The 20,133-nt window shown below is 39.9% G+C and overlaps 1 protein-coding gene and 1 long non-coding RNA gene across 14 annotated transcripts in view; one reads left to right on the top strand and one right to left on the bottom strand.

The window, feature by feature from the left end:
* Positions 1–20,133, top strand: part of LOC135936010 (titin homolog) — a 49,133-nt gene that overhangs the window by 1,785 nt on the left and 27,215 nt on the right. For 7 of the 9 annotated variants that reach the window (XR_010574268.1, XR_010574270.1, XR_010574269.1 and 4 more), the window contains exons 2-3: positions 17,792–17,882; positions 17,961–19,991. Coding sequence is in view for 6 of the 9 variants with exons in the window: in XM_065478680.1 (XP_065334752.1) it covers positions 17,802–17,882; positions 17,961–19,991 (2,112 nt within the window). In the remaining 3 variants the exon portion in view is untranslated. Of the gene's footprint in view, positions 1–13,646; positions 13,789–17,771; positions 17,883–17,960; positions 19,992–20,133 lie in introns of those variants that run through there. The other 2 variants (XM_065478677.1, XM_065478678.1) reach the window with 2 other exon arrangements.
* Positions 6,900–13,561, bottom strand: LOC135936012 (uncharacterized). 5 transcript variants are annotated; one of them, XR_010574272.1, is made up of 8 exons: positions 13,460–13,561; positions 13,165–13,378; positions 11,768–13,012; positions 9,248–10,899; positions 9,003–9,192; positions 7,539–8,942; positions 7,227–7,452; positions 6,903–7,169 (listed from the first exon to the last, which is right to left on the bottom strand). It is a non-coding gene; the product is annotated as an uncharacterized LOC135936012 (long non-coding RNA). The 5 variants fall into 5 exon arrangements; XR_010574275.1 differs by having other exon boundaries at positions 6,905–7,169; positions 11,768–11,984; positions 12,749–13,378; XR_010574274.1 differs by having other exon boundaries at positions 6,900–7,169; positions 9,003–9,199; positions 11,768–13,378.

Here is a 20,133-nt window from a genome sequence, read left to right as displayed (position 1 = left end):
ACAGGAATGAAAAATGAATTGAGTATCGCGTTTGAATTAAGCAAACTGAATAATCTGGACTTATTCGATTATTTGTACAACCTAACTTTCCGTACATAAGGAAATTGTCCTAATAACAAGTAAAAGAGAAAAATCAAGATTATACGTTTGTTTAAAACAAACATCTGCACCGATGTTTATGTGACTGGATTATATTTTTAATTAATGCGCGGGAAACATTGTGCGTTGATACAACTTTCGCTGTCCAATTACAATAGCCTCACATCAGAGAACGGGCAGCAGACGTGAAAATGCTGCTATTTTCCACTGCAACCCTTGCGTCATGCACCGCAAAAGCGCCATCTGATCTTTCTCTGGTCGTCGTCTTGCACCGAGCAAACATGGAAACGCGTTGTGCAAAACGGATTAATCCGCCGAGAGTGTCAGGTGTCAGCGCGACGACAACACACACACACACACACACACACACACACACACACACACACACACATACACACACGCTCTCGCGATTAACCCTTTTGCTGCACAATCCAATCGAGCCTCGCATCTCACTCACTCGCGGGACAGCATCACGCAAATCAAGCAAATCTCTCTCTCGTTCGCTCAGGCGCGCCGTCAGACGCTGCGCTGCCGACGATGCACTTTGCTCGCGTGCCTTTGCGCGCACATAACAAGAGCTGGCCAGTGTTGAATTCGCAACAAACCCGTTTCCTCCCGGAGAAATCCAAGTCGGGTAATGACTCGATTGCGAAACGTGCATTGTTAATTAGCTATTTGCCTTCAAATGAACTCCGCCGACTTCTTTTATCCGGAACGTACGAGGAAAAATTTAGGGAAAGTAGAAAAATATGAACCAGGGCATTTTGCTTAAAAATTACTAATTTAATTACTGCAAAAAACATTGCAAAAGTTAAATGTTAACAGACGGCACAAAGAGAATTAATTCAACAACAATTTGGCTCAAGTCCGTCCAAATTCTCCTTAATTATCGCAACAAAGCCGAAATTATTAAATTTTTCATTTTGACAGCAAAATAACCAAAGAAACGTTAACATTACGCGAGCAGCTAATTAAAGAGCTGCTGATTAATTAGTTGAATTCGTTGTGTGTCTGTTTGCGGTTTTGTTTCCTCTCAAGTGCACGCACTGATTGCGCCGCTCCTCGAAAACCAACAGATAAAAATATACTCTGCAAATGAATTACACATACGTTTATATTCGTGGGCACACACGCATACTGTTCTATTTGAAACGAGAATAGTGCGCGCGCGCGCCCGATGCTTATCGCAAAGGTTAAAGTCACGCCGGAATTCATAAATTAATTAACTGTGCTAATTTTATGCAACGCCGAACTGTTTTTTCTCTAATCTCACTAATGCACTCCCCGCTTTTCTAGTTGAGAAACTCCAGCTCAATATTCTTGGATTCTTAACATGTTTAGCTGCGTTAGCTAAGTCGACAATCAGAAAAATTGTTGACAAACCCTCAGCTGCGTCTCTTTGCTCATACAACATTATTTTTCTGCCGTAGCAAATACACAAACAAACATAGTCTTCGGTTTCTTGTTATAAATTGGGCTCGATAGCATGCAGAAAACTCTGCGTGAGAAATGCAGCGAGATGTCAAGTGGCTCTCGTTTAAAATCTCAGTCAGCTGCGGTTACTGGGGCGTTCCTTGTGCTCCGTTCGTGCTGCTGCACTCTCAAAGTCGCCGATTGTGTTGCTTCAGAGCAAAAAATGAGGTTCGCCGGCTTGTAAAATGTAAATACACACATATTCAAAGCTTCAAATTCAACAAGAAGGCAATTATTGCTAAGCTGGAAAGCGGCGAAATTTAAAAAAAATGTTATTAATTTAATTGGGAAAAAGACGAACGAGGAGAGAACAGACTGTTCGAAATTAAAGTCGCAGAGAAAAATTGGTGCCATTAAAAGCGATTGCGCGAGCAGTGGTCCCGTTACCATAAACCAACAAGAAAAACCGGCACACGTACAATAATAATTTATTAATTGCAGCAGAGTATTCGGTGTGCCAGCGATAATTACAAGTATGATTACAAGTAGGAATCGAGTTCAGGGAAAATTTATTTGCATCGTAAATCATACAATAATTTCAATTTAGAAAGCGGAAATACGAATAGATTTTGATTTGCATGCATTGCAAAAAAGTTCGCACCCAGGTGAAACGTTAATGACGGTGTAATTAATGGCGAGGCTGATTGGAATGCTTGTCGCCGAAACATTTAGGATATAATATATGTGTATTTTAGTTACAGTTTTTTCTTTCTACAAATTAATTAGGCATAAATAATCAGCGGGGACCAGATTCGTGCGACGCGCAGATATGGCGTCCAGTGGAGTATAGCGCGAAAAAATTGTCACGTAAAAATGCGCAAAAAGAACCAAGTTTTCGTCAATATTGTGACATAATTTGGATAATGTGCATAACTTGTACTAATTGTGTCTTTTGAATTGTAAAAACAAACTCTTATCACTCATACGGCAATCGAAAGAGAGCTTTTTGTTTCCTACATTCAGACGCCATCTTGGATCTGCGCAGTGGGAACCAATTTTTATTCACGTCTGGACCCCGCTGTAAATAATTGCGGTAATAGACACGGAAATCTCCCCAGTCTATCTGATTCCTCTTAATTATTTCTCAGATTAACAAGGTGGTAAAAAGTATAAATATTTTTTTTTTAAATTAATATTTTAAATTTTTCTTTGATATCTTCCATTTCCTTTTCTGGTCTGCGAAATTTACCAAGAGAATATTAGGCTTGCACGAAACAATTACTAACGCAGAGAGCCTTCGCCAAAAAGGGCGATGGGCAGGGATGCGACCTTTGACCAGAGTTGCAGGTGGAGCTGTTCTTGCTCTCCGGCGGCGCAGCGTTCGCGTTCGCACAGCTTTTGTTGCACAGCTTTTGGCTCGTTCACGGCGGCAAAGTGCCTCTTAGCATTCAGTGCGCGCCGTGAATTACCAAACCAGTTTGCATTGCTGCCTTTCGACTCCATATTTGGCCAAACTGCTCGCGCTCGCTCGCTCGCGTCTGGCCGCCTTTATTTTGTCACCGAGCGGAGCAAAGGCCGATCTCGCGATTTATGGTCCTCCGCGCGTTTAATCAGAGCGTTAATTTGAATCCGCGGGTCAAGGCACAGGATCCAAAAGCCGATGCTAATCGGATCGGCCCGATAGATTTTGCTTCCTATGCTGCTTCGACGGACATGCCGTCATGAATATTTATCAAAGGCGTCTCCTGCTCATTGGAAAAGAATATTGAGCTGAAAGCTCCCTTTTCGTACTTAAATGTTTGTGTGACTCGAATATTCATGTGTCCAAGTTCATTATATCAATTACATTTACTATAACTTTTAATTCAAAGATACAAAATTTTCAGAAGAAAAAACAAAGTGTAAAATATTGTTTGCTTTATGTAATTTGTTATCAATTGATGAAAGTCAAAAACCACAATTAGTGAGCAACATTGATATTCTGCTTATATCGCTTGCATGTTTGTCTCCAATGATCTAATTTTGAAGCTTATTTTTCCATTGGTAATGTTGTTTATTTTTCATGCAAAATAACGACATTTTTTTATAATTTGGCTTCTTACGTGACAGATTTGAATCATCTATATTCATGCTGCCTTACCGTAAAATTAATAAAGCTCTCACAAGAAGATAATAAAACCGTTATTTGGATTGGTAAATTATTTGTTTAATCCAAATTCATGTCATAATTTAAAGCGTTTATCAGAATTTTAATTGCATTAATTGGATAGATAGGTCTTACTAAAAATCTTCAGATTCAGTAAATATTTGACACCGATCCAGCACATAAATAAAAAATGCACAGAATGATGACTCCGATGTTGAGTAAAGGGACGATAAGCATAAATAACACCAGCAACAACCTGTTGAATGGACAATAAGTGCTTCGATTTATTGGAATGCTATTAATGCAAATTTTTTTCTTATTTACAAGACAAGAGAACACTTTTCATCTGTTTCATTTTTACATGATAAACAAGATAAAAAAATATGTAAAGTAAATTCGCAGCCAAAATAATGATTAATGTATTCAACACGTGATACTCTTTAGATGGCTTTAATTTATTAATTTTTCTACATCACGCTAAGTGAATAGTCATTTCTTTGTCATAACGTTCCAATTAACTTACGTCCAACGAGATATTTATGTTTGTCACTCTGATTGATAGGCCTTCAATAATGCATCCAAAGTATCTCGTTTGTTGGCAGCGGACGCACGAGTATGCTCATCGAGTCGTCCAGACGACCTTACATTTTTTGCGAGTCTAGGCTGTGCGACAAGCAGCAACTCTCGGCTGCAATTTTTGAAATTGGAATGCTATTTAAACTTTTTACCCATAAAGAGCGCGATTAAATAAAAAAAATTGTCGTCCTCTTCATTCAACAGGAAAGTTAAATATAAGTAGATATATATTGGCGCTGATCGCTCAACAACGTTTGTAGCATCCTTAGAATTTTAACTTAGCAGATAAGAAATGGCTGGTGTTAAATTTTTTATAAAACAATAATTAGTTGTAATTAATAGGGATAATTTTATTAACATGGTTTAAGAGAACATATTGTTTTTTCGAACTTCTGCGAGCGGATAACATGGGGCCCGGGGCCCGAGTGGCCGCAAAGGAGCTTGGGCCCAATATGTTCTATTATGTTAAAATTGAATTACAGAACTGGGCAATTATTGAAAACGGAAAATTTTTCTATCAAAACATTCAATACATTATTATTTATAAACTTTATTAACGAAATTAATGACAATTTCCATTTTAGTCATATTTTGAATCGTTGAATAAAATTTTCACAATTAGGAAATAAGTTAAGATGTTAACACTCGAATCAAGATTGATTTTACATTACATATAATATTCGATAGATAACAATAATGAAAAGCAAATTCTTTATATCTGCCACTACACAGTTGACTGCCTTTGATCCTTCTGACTATCAACCTGTTCTCTTTGATATGGTTTTTGGCAACACTTCACTCGAAAACAACAGAAGAAACAGACAATGAACATGACTATGATGACAGGTCCAAATACCAAGACCCACTCGATCACACTCGTATGCTGGTCTAGGTCTTTTGGAAACTCTTCTGAAATGTCGAACGAATTATCAAGGTGCGATAGAAGATCGGCGAGCCGTTCCTTCACGTCCTTGACGAGAGCGTCGTGGACGGGTGTAACCAACGAGTCTATGTACTCGCGCTGGACGCCGTTCTTCTCGGCCAGCTTCATGGTCCGCCTGCACAGCGGGACGAATGGGGAGTAGATCAAAACGGTCCATAACGTGGAATCCTCGCTGTCAAGCAGCATGAGCGTTGTGCGTGATGTCCATAAGTTGTACCAGCCAAACCCTTTGAGCATAATTGTTTTGTTTGCGTTGATCTCTCCCAAGTGAGTGGGTTCCTGGAAGTGTTGTCCTAACCACTCAGAGTTGGACTTCTCGTAAGTCGATGGCTTGACAATGAAGTTGATCTCGACCTGGTGGCGCAAATTCTTTAAGCCTCTCTTGGAATAGAAGCTGCGGTCCAAGGGAATTTCAATCCTCCACGTCTCAGCTTGCGCTAGGCCAATGCACTTTTCCATATAGTACTTGGCCATTGTGTCCATGACCTCGGCGTTGGTGACGCTCCAGACGGTCAAGCACAAACCAAATAACCACAAGGGATGCATTTTCCCCATTTTACTTCTGAAAATTAAAGCGGTAGTGGGTTTCGTTTACGTTTAATAACTGAAATTACTATGGCTATATTGAAAAGTATTTAAGAATATGACTTGCGCTGTTATTTCTGCTGGACACAATCCAAGTCTCTTGGAATAACTTCAATTTTTACATAATATTTATAACAACATATGAATAACATCATATTTTGAATATTCAAAATTTAAACAACCAACAGCAAATCAGAATTGAAGCGTGCTGAAAGCCAAAATTATTGTTAATTCACGGCAGGGCAGTGGCTATTTTCTTTCTTACGAACTGCTGACGAGAATCTCTGTGTGATCGCAGCCGTAGTAGTCCATTATTGCCTGATAGCATAGCAGAATATTTTGTCGCTTATTGGGCACAACGTTGATTTCATAGAAATAGCTGCTCATAGTTATTGGCTTTCTGGACATATCAGGGCCGTCCAAACTTGTGCTCTTAAAGCTGTTGACCACGCTCTGCCTGAGAGTCGAGTTCCACATCAAACAGGCTCTTGAGGCATTCGCTCCATATGTTTCAGTGACATCCAAGTGATTAAAAACATTTAAATACACACATTTTACACACACACATTTTCTAGAAAAAATTTTGGACACTAAATTTTTCAATTATTTATTAATTATTAAATTAGCGCGGAAATTAACATAATTTTGTTTTTCGTACAATTTAGTTTAATGTGCCTAAACGGTATCATTTAAATCCATGCTAATTATTTTGTACAGTTCAATTTGCAAGCTGATGGAAGAGAAAAAAGCAATTTTATGATTATAATTAAATATAAATCGTGAAAAGAATTTCATGGATTTTATTTTATCAAATGAAAGAAACAAGAGCTTTTAATCCTGAAAAGGTTACCGATATATACAATATCAGAGTGTTGTACTCTCCGAAATAAGTGTTGCTAGTAGGGAAGTAAATATGAATTTCATTGTGCAACGATCAAATGACCCGCGTTTGTTAACTGTCAAAACAACAGGAGTGTCAATACCTATTTTCCTGGCGATTTGATACGACTGACCTCAGCACCCAAGAGAAACTAAACTTTTAATTTTCTTCCTTTGCTCCGACTTCAGATCTATTTTTTAAGGTGGGGATTTTACCGTGACATTTTGCTTAAATATACACATTGGAAAAAAACAAGTTACGCAGGTAGTAAAACGTTGGTTTACTTAAAAATCACATACATTTTTCTTCACAACATATTTTCAGTCAAAGGTTGTTGTTTTATTGTTAAAAAAATCCATAATTTATCTTCATTGCAATAACTTTGCAGGTCTCGCCTTGCTTGAAAATCGAACTAGTTGCTCTCTTCTTTTTTCCAAATCAGTCTAATGAGAAAACACTTGGTTATAGAGGCGAAAAAGGCCACAACGCCCAGAAAAATCACTATCACTACAACGATTACCCATGTCCTGTAAAAATTCCAATAAGTCTAATTCGTGAATGATAAACAAACTCGTTAAACTCACGTATTAGTGTCAGAATCTGCCTGATTACAACATTTATAGTGAAAAGTGGAGAGCTTCAGACAGCAGAAATTTTCTTTCTTGTCCACGACCGAGGCTATGATTGTTGAATTTAAAAGGGCCGGTCGCACTGGACAATGAATACTCGAAGAAATATCATCGCTAAACGCGTTGAAAACCCTCTGCGGCAATGTGGTCGAATTTGATAAGCATTTCTGGCTGGCAAGGGCTGAAATAAAATTTACACATTATCCGCAAAAACATAAAAAATGGACCGAGGAGTTGACTTCCGATATGTGCATAAAATTGATTTACCGAGGTTAAAATGCACTAATAAGAGAAGGAGATGCTTGAAGTTCATTTTGGTACCAGTGTCCGCATGTATATCCGATACTTCCACAAAGAAACTTTCAACTCTACTGCTAGTGCAACGATGAATTGAAAATTGATTGCACATTATTATAACCAATGAATAATATTAAAATGTTTTTAGGTGCGGCTTTTTACCTGAAAATAGATTTTGGTTACAGAGAAGTACAAGTTTGAGCAATATAGTTATTTCGATTTATTGTAACAGATTTAAATATGATGTGCATGCTTCAAATTTGAAAATTTTAATAATGTTTATTTTTCATTTGTTAATGCCCACGGATACGTAGCACTTAAAAGGTGTTAAATTAAATCGATGAAATTGATGGTCCAAGCAAATTAAATTACTCTTAAATTATATTTCCGTGTCTACATAAGTTTTTATCGGCCCAGCGGTGTGGCTTTTTTATTTAGTACGTAATGGCTAATGGCTTAGTGACTTAATCTTAAATCTGACTTAATCTGTCTTAAACCTTAAAGACAGATTTGAATATTTTTTATTTGAAAATAATGAAATAAAATTTAGTCATATTGCTAGTATTTTAACTGTCTTTTATTGATTTTATTTGTTTAATATCCTTGCATTTATAGTTCTTTATACCTAAAGCTTAATCTCTTTTCAGTCTGTTTTGCAGTGTCGGGTTCAACCCTGACAGCAGCTAATATGTAATATACATTAGAGATGAAAGACAGTAAAGACACTTTAGAAACCACGCAGAGCATTCTAACAACTTCGCCGTCTATATTTCCTTGAAAAATCATGTTTTCTGTTAAGTATATTGGCTATGAAGTCTGTGTTTTTGATTAATTAGCAAAAATAGAGGGATAAATGATAAAATGTTAAAGTCCCAAAGTTCATAAATGGACCAAAGACGAACACATTCCCAAAAATTTATCAGGATCACTTTAACACTTATTTTAAATTTGAAAAAATCGCCACATTTTCACAATCTATTGGTTCTGAAGTGATCTCTCTAATGAATTTTCCCTCTAGACATCGAAAATTAACGCTCGCAAATCTTAAGAGCTAATAAATCTTGATTCTCATATTTTTTCTAGGTGAAAATCTCTTTATGAATAATTCACAATGGAAGTTCACACGTCACTATTTTGTTCACGCATCAAAGCAATCAGTTTGGCCATTATTAAACTGGCGTCACTTCAATCTCATTTCCTACACTTTCGGGGTAGGCAACATTTAAATTTTCGCTCCCTGCTGTGGACAGAACTCCAATCTTGTTGTAATTAGTCTGTTCACAGCAGTCCCAAATAGATAAACCCGCGCCTATACAGATCATCACGAGGACTATTGCACCGGCGATCATAATGGTCTTATTGTAAGGTGCCATCCTACATTAAAATACTCAAATTTATTATGCTGACGAGTCGTTAAAATATTCATTTGCTTACCTGAGATCGAGGTATGTATCTAAATCGCAGCAGAAATATTCCAATCCGTCGGGTTTCTGGCAGCAAAAGTGATTTTTATCAAATGGTTCCAAATCGTTGTTGTTTTTGTTGGGGCAGGAAAGAATTTCGTTGGAGTCGGAATCCTTTGGCCTGAACGGCTCGATCGTTTTACATCTGCTGAATGAATCCGCTGAAAACTGATTCATTAGTCTCCATATGAAGATGTAAAATTATTCAATACTCACCGAGAGTAACGCACATGGCCAAGAGAACCATCGTCAAAGCGAGCCTGCTATCCATTTTCACTTTATCAGAAGAAAAGAAACTCTCAATTGAGTGACTGCGCTTGAAGCAAAGGATGATTTAGTTCTTCTCCCGGGCGCAACTAATCTTCTACGTAATTCAAATTGAACGATGCAGCGGAGCCTGAGTGGGAGATTCTTCCTCTCTCGCCAGAGTCAGACCAACAATAATTATTTAATCCCCCTGCTTCTATAGCAGCAAACTCTGTCTGCCGTCGCTGCCATGTAGTCATGATTATTGCGAAAACTATAAAAAATTTGTGTACGTATAATTTAATTCTATTAAAAATTAAAATAACAACATCAAAGGCGTACACGAGGAGAATATTTTCTGGAGTAGTTATGTATCATGTAGTATATTGAGAATTATTTCCATGATCCAAACGGAGTTAAATAAAAATGCACATCTGCAGCTTTTTTGTATTAAAAGCAGTGAATTCCACATATAGCACCACTTTTATTTGGGCTCAAAATGATAAAAAATGCGTCCAGTGTGTGACAGTGAAATGCAAGCTGTATGGCAAATTCCACGGAGAATTGAGTTCCGGACATTTCATTCAAAGAGTCGCATCATTATTGCTTTAATATTAACACTGGATTCCAAAAATAGCTTGTATGCAAATTAAAGTTAAGACATCATAATATTTATGAAAATTACAAGGATTTTCAAGCAGGAATGCAGGCATTGAACAATTTTATTTGGTTTCAACTCTATTCAAACAAAACTGAAGCATTTCAATATCACATAATCATATATTAATGTACATTTCATGTTATTTGAGCTTGAAAACTATCCGTTTGATTATTGAATGAATGCGCCTATATCAGACTGTAGGCTGAGAACTTTCAAAATATCACAAGACTTATTTCAATGACGTTGCACACATAACATCAAGTCTGTAAAATCAGAAAGAAAATTACCATTGCAAAGTAAATAATCACAAATCTAAGCAAGCATTCTCTGATTGCTGCGGCCAAGGAAACGTCCTCTGTGCTCATATGTGGGCCCTGAAATAATTCGCTCAAGCCCTAAGTCAGCAGCTGCAGGTGCGAGTGCATTTTCTTGGTGAGTTCGTCTTCGACAGACTCAAAAAGCGTGTCCAGCCTCTCAAGGGGACGCCGCTCAGGTCGGCCAGCCATAGAGACAGTGTGCTAAGAGTTGGGAACGGGATTTCGAACAGGGCACCTCAATCCGTGACCACCCCTTCGTCCAGGAATATGACGGTGGTGTGGGAGGCGTGCATATCGGGCAGCACGAAGTCTTTGACAAGCGACAGGCCCTGAGGAACGTTTCTAATTTCCTTCAGAGAGCCGTTTTTGTCGATGTACCACTCATCCAGCGTCCGGCTGATTGGTTGCACTCTCACTACTTTCGTTTACGAGTTGAGCGTGTTGAGATAGTTTTTTTACATTAAGGACTATATTTATTTGAGAAGAGACTGGGGTTGATTTGGGCTTCAATCCGCCAATTCCCAAGTGCAAGATTGCTGCATTTTTCTTTGTAGATTTGTCCTTTTCGTCAACAGGATCTCGGTATATTTGCTATTCCATGCGAATGACAGCAAACTGTACAGCCACCAAAACTTCATTTTTATCTGAAAAAAAGTTTTCATTAATTTACGTATAAATTACCAAGATAGGCTAAAATTAAAAAATAATTTAATAATTGTTGATGAGCTGTCGAAAAACCAACTAGCTCCCGTGCTCTTTACCGCATTTTACTTTGTACATACAAATTCAATATTTTGGTTAGCGTAATTTAATTATTAATTCGTACTAAAATATCGCCCTATAAATCTACTTTTGAATCCCTTTTAAATCATTAAAAGGAAGCAAACAGGAAAATAAATATTTGTAGTGGAAATGCTGAAATGATTAACTGACCTGCTGCTGCGAAATCTCAGAAACCTAATGATTAAATCTTATTTGGAGAGCTGTGAGCCTGATGATTTGAATAAAGATATCTAATTTTGTACAGATCGCAGGTTCATCTATGATTTAAGACCGATTTTTCTACCAGCTCAGATTTATTTCAGCCAATGGTGGTCAAAATTATTTAATCTTCTATCTTTAATGTCAATATTTAAATTAAAAATAACACTGATGACATATTATACATATTACTTCAAGAAATTCGAAAATCATTATTGTTATGAAAGTGTCAAGCATCTAGAATCGTAAGACAATTTTATCTTTTTTTTTTAATAGCAGACTCCGTTTATATAGTGTATTTATAATACGAACACATTGATATATTTGGTTTAATTTTGGTTTTGTAAGAAATCCTCAAGCATATTCCTCTACTGATTCGGGAGAAAATGAGTTTGACTTGCGCCAGTAAGTGGCGGGAACTGCCACAATACATACATTTTCTATAAATTAAAAATATAAATCCCCCTCCCTCTCTCCTCAAATTATTTGTTCAAAAGTGTTTCCCAGGTGTCATTTCACAGTATTTCTCACCTTTAAGGTAAATACTAATAATGTCGTTGAGAGTGGACTGACAATGAGTGGAGCGGCTGGTTTTGTCTCCTCTTTTTTGTTACGACTTTTTCACGCTTTTGCTTCCGCGCTAGACTATATTATTTTTCATTTTTTCACTACGTAGGCGGTTTCTCATGTGTTGAAGTACCGTTCGCCATTTTCCAAAATAATCTTCCGCTAAAAGATGGATTTTAATCTGTGAAAAACAATCAAAATATCAATTTTCTTTTATCAAAAATCAAACGATAGGGAACACAAAAAGAATGCAAAAGAAATTTACTGTTTATAAACTAAAAAATAAATTAATGACTCTTCTCTGCATGGATTTACACAGAATGGATGGCATGGCATTCAAATTTTCTCAAATTTTCACTTTTAGCCATCATTTTTTAGGGTGACACAAAATTAATCAACAGAAATTTATAAAACTTAATTTTAATTGTGATAAACAGACAGGCGTAAGTCTTAATTATAAGGGTATTTTAAGAACTTTTATATGAAGTTTAAAATATTGTAGTGGAATGTTAAGATCACTTATAGATTATAATTTACTCAAGATTATAATTTACTTTTATCCCCCTAGAAAAAAATTGAAATTCGAATTTAACCAAAAATTGTGTAGTAAAAAATTGAATAATGGTAGGTTAGTTCAAAATGAAGGAAATTTTGCATAATTAGATTGAGAGCTTAAAGAACTAGCAACACCAAATTAATTTTAACTAAAACCAAAAGTTTCTTAAATTACTCAGGCACATTGACCAAAATGATACGATTTTTATATAATGAACATTATTATTTTAAAACGGATTAAGACTTTTTATTAAGTCCAGGGAAAAACAACTAAAGCATTAGTTTGGTTGTATTCTGATAACACTTGGGATAAACGATAAACACAATCCTAATCTCTAAACTCTAATGTTTTGGAAATCGTATTTAAAATATAATTTGTCACTTGCTCACAGTCATTTATGTCATTTCACGAGACCACCACTGACAGTGAACGGCCGGTTAAAAGAAGATTCAGTAGATTCAGCAATAATGTTTCCTCCAACATCAAAGCGCGTATAGTCCCCGTTTAGAGAAAGCGGTGTATTAAAACTGGCAACTTTGTTCCTCGCCCTCATGATGAGCTTAAACGCGATTTTGAAGTTGAAGGCTAATATGATGAGACTCAGCACAGAGGTTAAAACAACCACGATTACTAGAGCTGTTTGTGAATTATTTCTGTAAAAAATTAAGGGCCAATTAATATTATTATTCGAATTTGTCTGAGCAAAACACAGAGAGTCCATAATAGCTGTTTGAAGAAAATGCTCAAAAGCAAATCACATATTTTGGGTGGTGATATGAAGCAATAAAATATTGTTGATACTTACGGTGGTTTTTCTGTGTTATCATCAAGATGGCAGCAGTAATATAAATTTTCAGTATCATTTAAGCAACGATTTTTGCAGTTTTCAAGTTCATTGGTTTCATTGAAATCGGGAGACACTTTGCAATGATCAAAATTTTCCTTTATGCAAATTTTGTGATTCCCGTCTGTTCCATTATTTGCTTTTTTCTGAATTGACGAGCCAGCAGCTTGCGACACTGAAACGAAATATCAACAAGAAACTAAAACTCCTATTTATGCTGCAAACCGAATGCAAATTATCAACTCACCCAACTCACCAAAATTTGCGAATAAAACAAAGATGCAGATCAAGGTCACGATATTTGGCCCCATTTTCCCTTTTCGTCGTCGCACAAATTCACTCTCCGCTAACGATCGCACTCGCACTGGCCATGCTGACCAAAACGAGTTATATTTCTTATCAATGTCCATGGCCTTGTTTACCGATTGTATCCTTCCAAACGATTAGCTCACATTGCACTTGTTTGTGTAATGTGGCCATTTACTTTAAAAATATGTTTTCGAAATAATGTACTTATTAGGGACAATCATGGAAAACTAAGTCGTTAATTTTGGTCTTCAGGGTCTTCAAGTAAGAAGTTCGATCGTGAGTAGTTTTTATTAGAGTTAATAATAACTGTAGCATAATGCATCATTCATTTATTTTTCCCGAGATGTATCATTTTCATCACTTTGCCGTTTGATTTCTTTTAAGGAGAATAATAGCTTTGCTTTGTATTTCTTAAGTGTCTGCGCTCAAATAACCCAAAATACATTATTATTTTTTTTGGAATCGAAAATATTGTACGTCCAACTAGACCTATGTAGAACGCGGAAAAGAAACATATTTTGAGCTCATTATGAATTGCCAGAAATTAAAATGCGGAAATAAATTTAAGGAGTTAGAAAATAAATGCCAGCTGGTTTATTTTCCAACATAATCATGAACGAACATATTTATTTTTTGCGGCTAGTAAATTGTGTTGAGGAGCGTGTGAGTGTCTCTGTCCACTCTTAAGAAAAAGGCAATCTTGATCCATATAGCAATAAGGATCACAATTCCTATGACGATGCCAAAGCACACGATCTCAGTTATAAAGTTGATCCATCTGAAAAGTTTGAATGGAACAGAATAAGATTAAATTATTCATTTCAAAACTTTCCGCTTTTACATACTTGGTTCGCTCGAATACATTGGAGGTGCAACAGAAATATTTACTGTATCTGATGTCGTAGCAACATTCATGCGCTATTTGCTCAAGTCCTTGAACAAGAATAGGATATTCCCTGTAGCAAACGAGAAGTTCCGTATTTCCAACTGTCGCATTTGGTGCATTCGAGATACATTCCTTGAAGGCCGAAGCTGGAAATTTAAAATGTCCCATTATGATGGCGAGACCACTTACAAATTCTTTTTCGCTGAGCAAAGACAACTCATTTGGGCAAAAAATAAGAATTTATGGACAAAACTGCTCCTTCATTTAAACCAAGGCAAAATGCCTTGAAATGACGTGTTGCATCCACAAAACATATAAAAAATACGCTCGTAGTTAACTCACTAGAACTTATGAAAAAGGCAAGCAGCACAGCACACGTCAAAGCTAAACGTTTAAAATCCATTAGGAATTTGAAATGTATTTGGTCCGAGAAACAACGTTATCGATTCACTCACTGGACTGCGTCAGGCACTGGACTTATGAAACTTACTTGGTGAAAACAGTTAGGGTGGCTTTTCCTTCCACGACCGAACAATATCATATTTATTTTTTATTTTTTTTGCCTCTTATGGAGAAATAAACAGAATTAAATTTACAAAACATTTCTTGTTGTCAATTATAATATCAAAGCAAAAAAATATAAAGATTAAAGAAAACTATCTACAGAAAAACGAGAAAAACTAAACAACATTTATTTTGTTTTTCAGAAAGTTGTATCTAAACTACAATCAAACTGATTATCAGTATCAAAATTTGATTGATTTTATTGTAATCAATTAAATGAGCCTGACACGACTGTTCTTGGGTTTGCACTATAACAAACAGTTTCCTTAGAGCAGGAGCAGAAGCACTATCATCACGGTTATTGCGATAGTTGCCAAAGTGACTTCTGGAACAAAATATTTCAGTTAATTGAAGCGATGTAGGGCAGTGAAATGTGGGAAACTCACGTGTTGTGATAGCTGTGGTCGGCGTCGAAGCAGTAAAACGTGAGGGAGCTCAAATACTGTAGCTAAATAGTAAGCGCTTTCTGTCCCGTTGGTGCGCCGGCCGGGTACATTTTGGCTGTGAAATTTTGAGGACAAGAGATGATCGGCGTGGTCTCCTCACGCTGAAGGCAATTTTTTCTACCTAGGTAAAGTATATTTTGCTTTGAAATTATTTGAACACAGGACATTGGGTATTTTGCTGACTTTCCAACTTTGGTCAGTATTTTTATTAGGATAAATTTAAATAAAAATTTGACTTGCAAAAATATCAAAGAACACTGCTGCTTGGAAGATACAAATGAAAGCCGTTCTGATCTAGCGAGTTGAATTTTATGCGGCTGGTCTAAACGTGTTCCTTATCACCTTCTTATTTGTTCATTTCTTAAGTGGGAAACTCAATTAGATTCACTCACTTAGTTGCAATCAAATTCCAACTTTCCATAAATACAGACCACAAAATTTTTGTTAAAGTGTTTGAATATTTAAATTACACTGTATTTAAATGCTTAATAATTGACACCACGTGGTAAATGAAATTATTATTTAATTGCTACTTCTTCTGAAGGGCATGAATTTTTCACTTAATAAAACCGCAATGTAACACGTAACACAAGAAATTAGCATTTTTGAGCCATCGTCATTCATTCATTTAAAAGTCATGTAAATCCACAAGAGAAAAGATTTACGACTCTTTTGCCATTCGTTGCTGTCGGTTCAAAGGAGATAAGCCACTCTCGGCAATAATAATAAAGTAAAGCGGATGAGTCACCCGTGTGTGTGTGTGTAGGTGAGCTGATGAGTTTGCCGCCGCGAGTTCAAGTCTCCAAACCGCAGCGCGAGAAGTAAAAGGACACAAACTCGTTTCTCCACGAGAGTGACGCAGATTGCGCTAAGAATCGATACGCATTACCAAACGTGTTTGCAGCGTACTTTTTAAGAATCGTTTTGAAAATAAATTTCCAGGATACATCCAAATGGCATTAAGTTAGGCTACAAATGGAATGAGTCATTAGAAAAAATATTATTAACTTTTAATTTTATCTCAACTGGGATATCTAAAATTTTGTGCTCTGATTGCGAAAGAAAAGATTTGAAGAAGAATTTGGTGAAACTTCCTATCTCACTGATTGCTACTTTTATTGCTTCCAAAGTCCTCCACCTTCCCTATTTTGCTTTCACTTCTGATTTAGGGTTTTAAAGCTGTTTTGAAGCAATATTTTCGAAACAATATTTTTGATTTCCAGTTGTTATTTTCTCCAGTTAACAAAAAGGGTACGTCTTTAACCAATCCTGCTCTCACAGCTAGAGATAAGCTATAAATTTCGGCTTTGGTAATAGGCGTGAGACGCTATTTTCCTCACTCTCATAATTGGCGGTGATTAATGAGTGAGAAAATCCGATAAGTCTGTTGGGCGTCTGTCGCCTCCAACGCACGCTGCTTTGGCAAGGTCGGCTAATTTCGATCGAATCATCTAGCGAGAGCGCAGGGGGTTTGTTTTGATTTCACGGCGAATGCATTCAAAGCCACAGAAACCCGAGACCTCAGGTCACTCGCTCAGGGCACACCCACGTACATTCGGACCGAAATGCCGTGGAGCGAGAATCAGAATCACGCACTCGACACTTTTCACACACTTGTCCGTGTGACTGCGTTTGACAAGTTCCAGCGCGGCGTTTGTGAACCCGTCTTTGCCTTCTAAGGGCAAATGAACCGAGTCGCTGTCGAAATGGCAAAAGGTAGCTCTTTCATCCTCGGTTTGCGCCGAGAGATGAGATCAAACTTGAAAAATTCCGTGACATACACACACGTCCGCTTTGTTGAAGTTGAGATGAACAAAAGATATAATGTAACTTGCCAGTTTGCTCGTTTTCTTTAAAGCTGCTAATTTAATTTACAACGAAATGGGTCGTAATTACACAGTTTCCTTTTTCGCTAAGTTGAATATTCAAATTTTTGTCCCGCGGCGACAAACTCGAAAGCCGCTCTTGTGAAATTTGGGCAGTATAAAAACAAAACGCCCGATTTCTCGACGCGGCCGAAAAATGACCTATTTCTGAGAAATCTCAAGGGTCTCTTTTTTATTTAAAAAAGGACAGGATTCGTTTGCCCGTGGGTTGGTGCTCCGTTTTCGACAGTCAAAACATGACCTATTTCCGGGAAACATTGACCTTGACGCTTGACCCGGCGGGTGAGGAAGCCTGGGCCCGAAAGTGGCTAATATTAGCGGTGACGGCAGCTGCGGGCGGTCCGTTTCGGGCAAGGCCGGCCGGCGTGCCATCGAGACGTGTCGCGCGGGGGCAGAGCGAATTGGCGGCCGTGGGCGAGCCTCCGCGTCGCCCACGTGCTCGGCTCACCTGTGTGCATGTGAAATTAACATAAATAGCGTTTATTCCCTGATTGCAGGCCCACGGCCATGGCGACCGACGTGGGCCAGCTGCCGCCCCAGCCAGACGACGTGGAGCAGATCAACGATGAGGAAGTGCTGCGCCGAATGGTGCGTATTTTCTATCTCTATCTCTCTCTTAAGCTCGCAAGGCCTGAAGGTAAGAGTCTCGCTTTTGACGTGTTTCAGTGGCAAGCGGCGGAGGACTTTGGCCGCAAGAAAGAGATACGCGCACGCATGTACAAGCTGCGCGAGAAACGCTTGCGCGACTTCTACACGACCGGTGAGGTGCTAAAGGACGTGCAGAGCGCCGACCCGCACGCGGCCATCCGCGAGGAGACGCCCAAGCGGGGCGGCACCACCTACCGCGAGCTGGTGGTGGGCGAACTGCGCGCGGGCGACCACTTCGACATTCGCGAGAAACCGGCCGAGCAGACCAAGCCGGCAGAGTTGATCGAGAGCTCCGATGGCTCGCACCAGCTCCAGCAGCAGGCGGTGACCGTGATTTTCGAATCGACCACGACCACCACGACGACCAGCGGCTCGCTGCAAGAGATGCTCGACTCGCGGTCGGAGGCGGAAAGTCCGCCGGCCAGCAGGACCAGCAGCCGCCGCAGCTCAAAGTCCAGTCCTTCCAGGGGCTCGGATAGCCGCCGCTCCAGCACATCGGAAGGCAAAATGATTTCCAGTCCGACCAGGGAGGTCAAGGTGACCACCTCGAGCTACGTGTGTTCTTCCAGTTCTCCATCCAGAGAGGTGGAGATCATCTCAACCGAGAGCTCCGGCTCCCGCCGCACCAGCGACGCCAGGGTCTCGAGCACCCCTCCGCGAGAGGTCATCAGAAGTCCGTCAAGGGAGTCGGGAAGCCGCTGCTCCAGCGCTGCGGAGGTCAAGCTGGCCTCCATTTCAACGAGCGAGGTCAAGTTGATCACCTCGAGCTTCGAGTCCACCGCATCCAGAGTGTCCAGTTCTCCGTCCAGAGAGGTGCTCAGCTCTAGCTACCGCCGCAACAGTGACGCTAGAGCCTCCGAGGCCATCCGGAGTCCCGCGGGCAGCCGTCGCTCCAGCACGACCGAATCGAGGATGACCTCTGACGAGGTCAAGAGCCGCAGCACTCCTCAGCGCGAGATCTTCGAGGTCAAAATGAGCTCCAACGAGAGTCAGGAGCTCAAATCGAGTTTGCGCCGTTCTAGCGAGACCAGAAAGTCGAGCTCTCCAACGCGAGAGATGAGCAAGAGCCCCGTCCGGTCGGACGCGGGAAGTCCGACCCGCCAGGTGTCCAGCCGCAAGTCGAGCGTGTCCGAGAATAAAGAGGACGCGCAGTTCTCGACCTTCACCTCGGTGACCCTGGTGCGGCAGCAGGAAGGTGGAAGCCGCGTAACCTCGCCCAACAGGAGGAAGCTGTCTTCGGCGTCAAAGGCCAGACGGGCCGGCACCCCAAGCGCCTCGCCACCGTGCAGCCCTAGCCACGAGGAGGAGCGACACGACGAGTCGAGCGACGAAGAGGTCGCCACCGTCCGGTCAAAGGTGGAGGACGCCGCCAAGCCCAAGTCTATCCTGCGCACCCCAGAGCAGCGCAAGAAGAGCATCACGGACGAGGCCAAGAAGCCAGAGCCCAAGAAGGCCGAGCCGCAGCAGGTCAAGCGCGCCGTGGCCGAGGTTAAGCTGACCAGGAAGGCCGCGCCAGAGAAGAAGCCGGTGACGGATGCCAAGAAGACACTGCGCAGGAGGAGCCGCGAGCAAGTGGAGGACTCGAGCGAACGCGACTCTTCCTGCTCGCCGGTGCGCACCAGGACGCTGTCCAAATCAAAGGTCAGTCCGAAGCAGGAGACCGCACCCGCCACCTCGACCACCACCTCGACCCTGAAGCGTCCCACCAAGCTGCCCATACTGAATAACGCCGCCGCCAAGAAGCAGCCAGAGCCTGCTGCTGGGAAGCACGAGGACCGGTGCTGCAACCGCAAGCACGGTTCCGCCTCACCAGACAAGCCATGGCGCCAGAGCCCGGTTCAGAGTCCCAAGAAGACGTCGCCCACCGGCAAAAAGGCCCACAGGTCTCCATCTTCCAGCCCCGAGAGGGCCGCACCAATCGAGACCAAACCTACCAAGAAAATTATGCAGACCATCACCAGCCCCACAACCAGGAAAACCGTCGAGAGCACTATCAAGAAGACGATCATCGACAGGTCTTCCACCGCTACCTGCGTCAAAACGCCTGAGGTAAGAACTATACAAAATAAAACTAGACTTGAAATTGAAAACAAAACAGCAAAAGTTAGTAAAATTAAGCACTGCATCCAGTGCATTTGCTTTTCCTTTAGATTTGGAGTGAATTAATGGTTTTATTATAAACTAAAAAAAC

The sequence above is a fragment of the Cloeon dipterum genome, chromosome 2, assembly GCF_949628265.1.
Source record: "Cloeon dipterum chromosome 2, ieCloDipt1.1, whole genome shotgun sequence".
NCBI classification, from domain to species: Eukaryota; Metazoa; Arthropoda; class Insecta; order Ephemeroptera; family Baetidae; genus Cloeon; species Cloeon dipterum.
The sequence above is the reverse complement of the archived record's forward strand: the minus strand, read 5'-3'. Positions and strand labels throughout refer to the sequence as shown.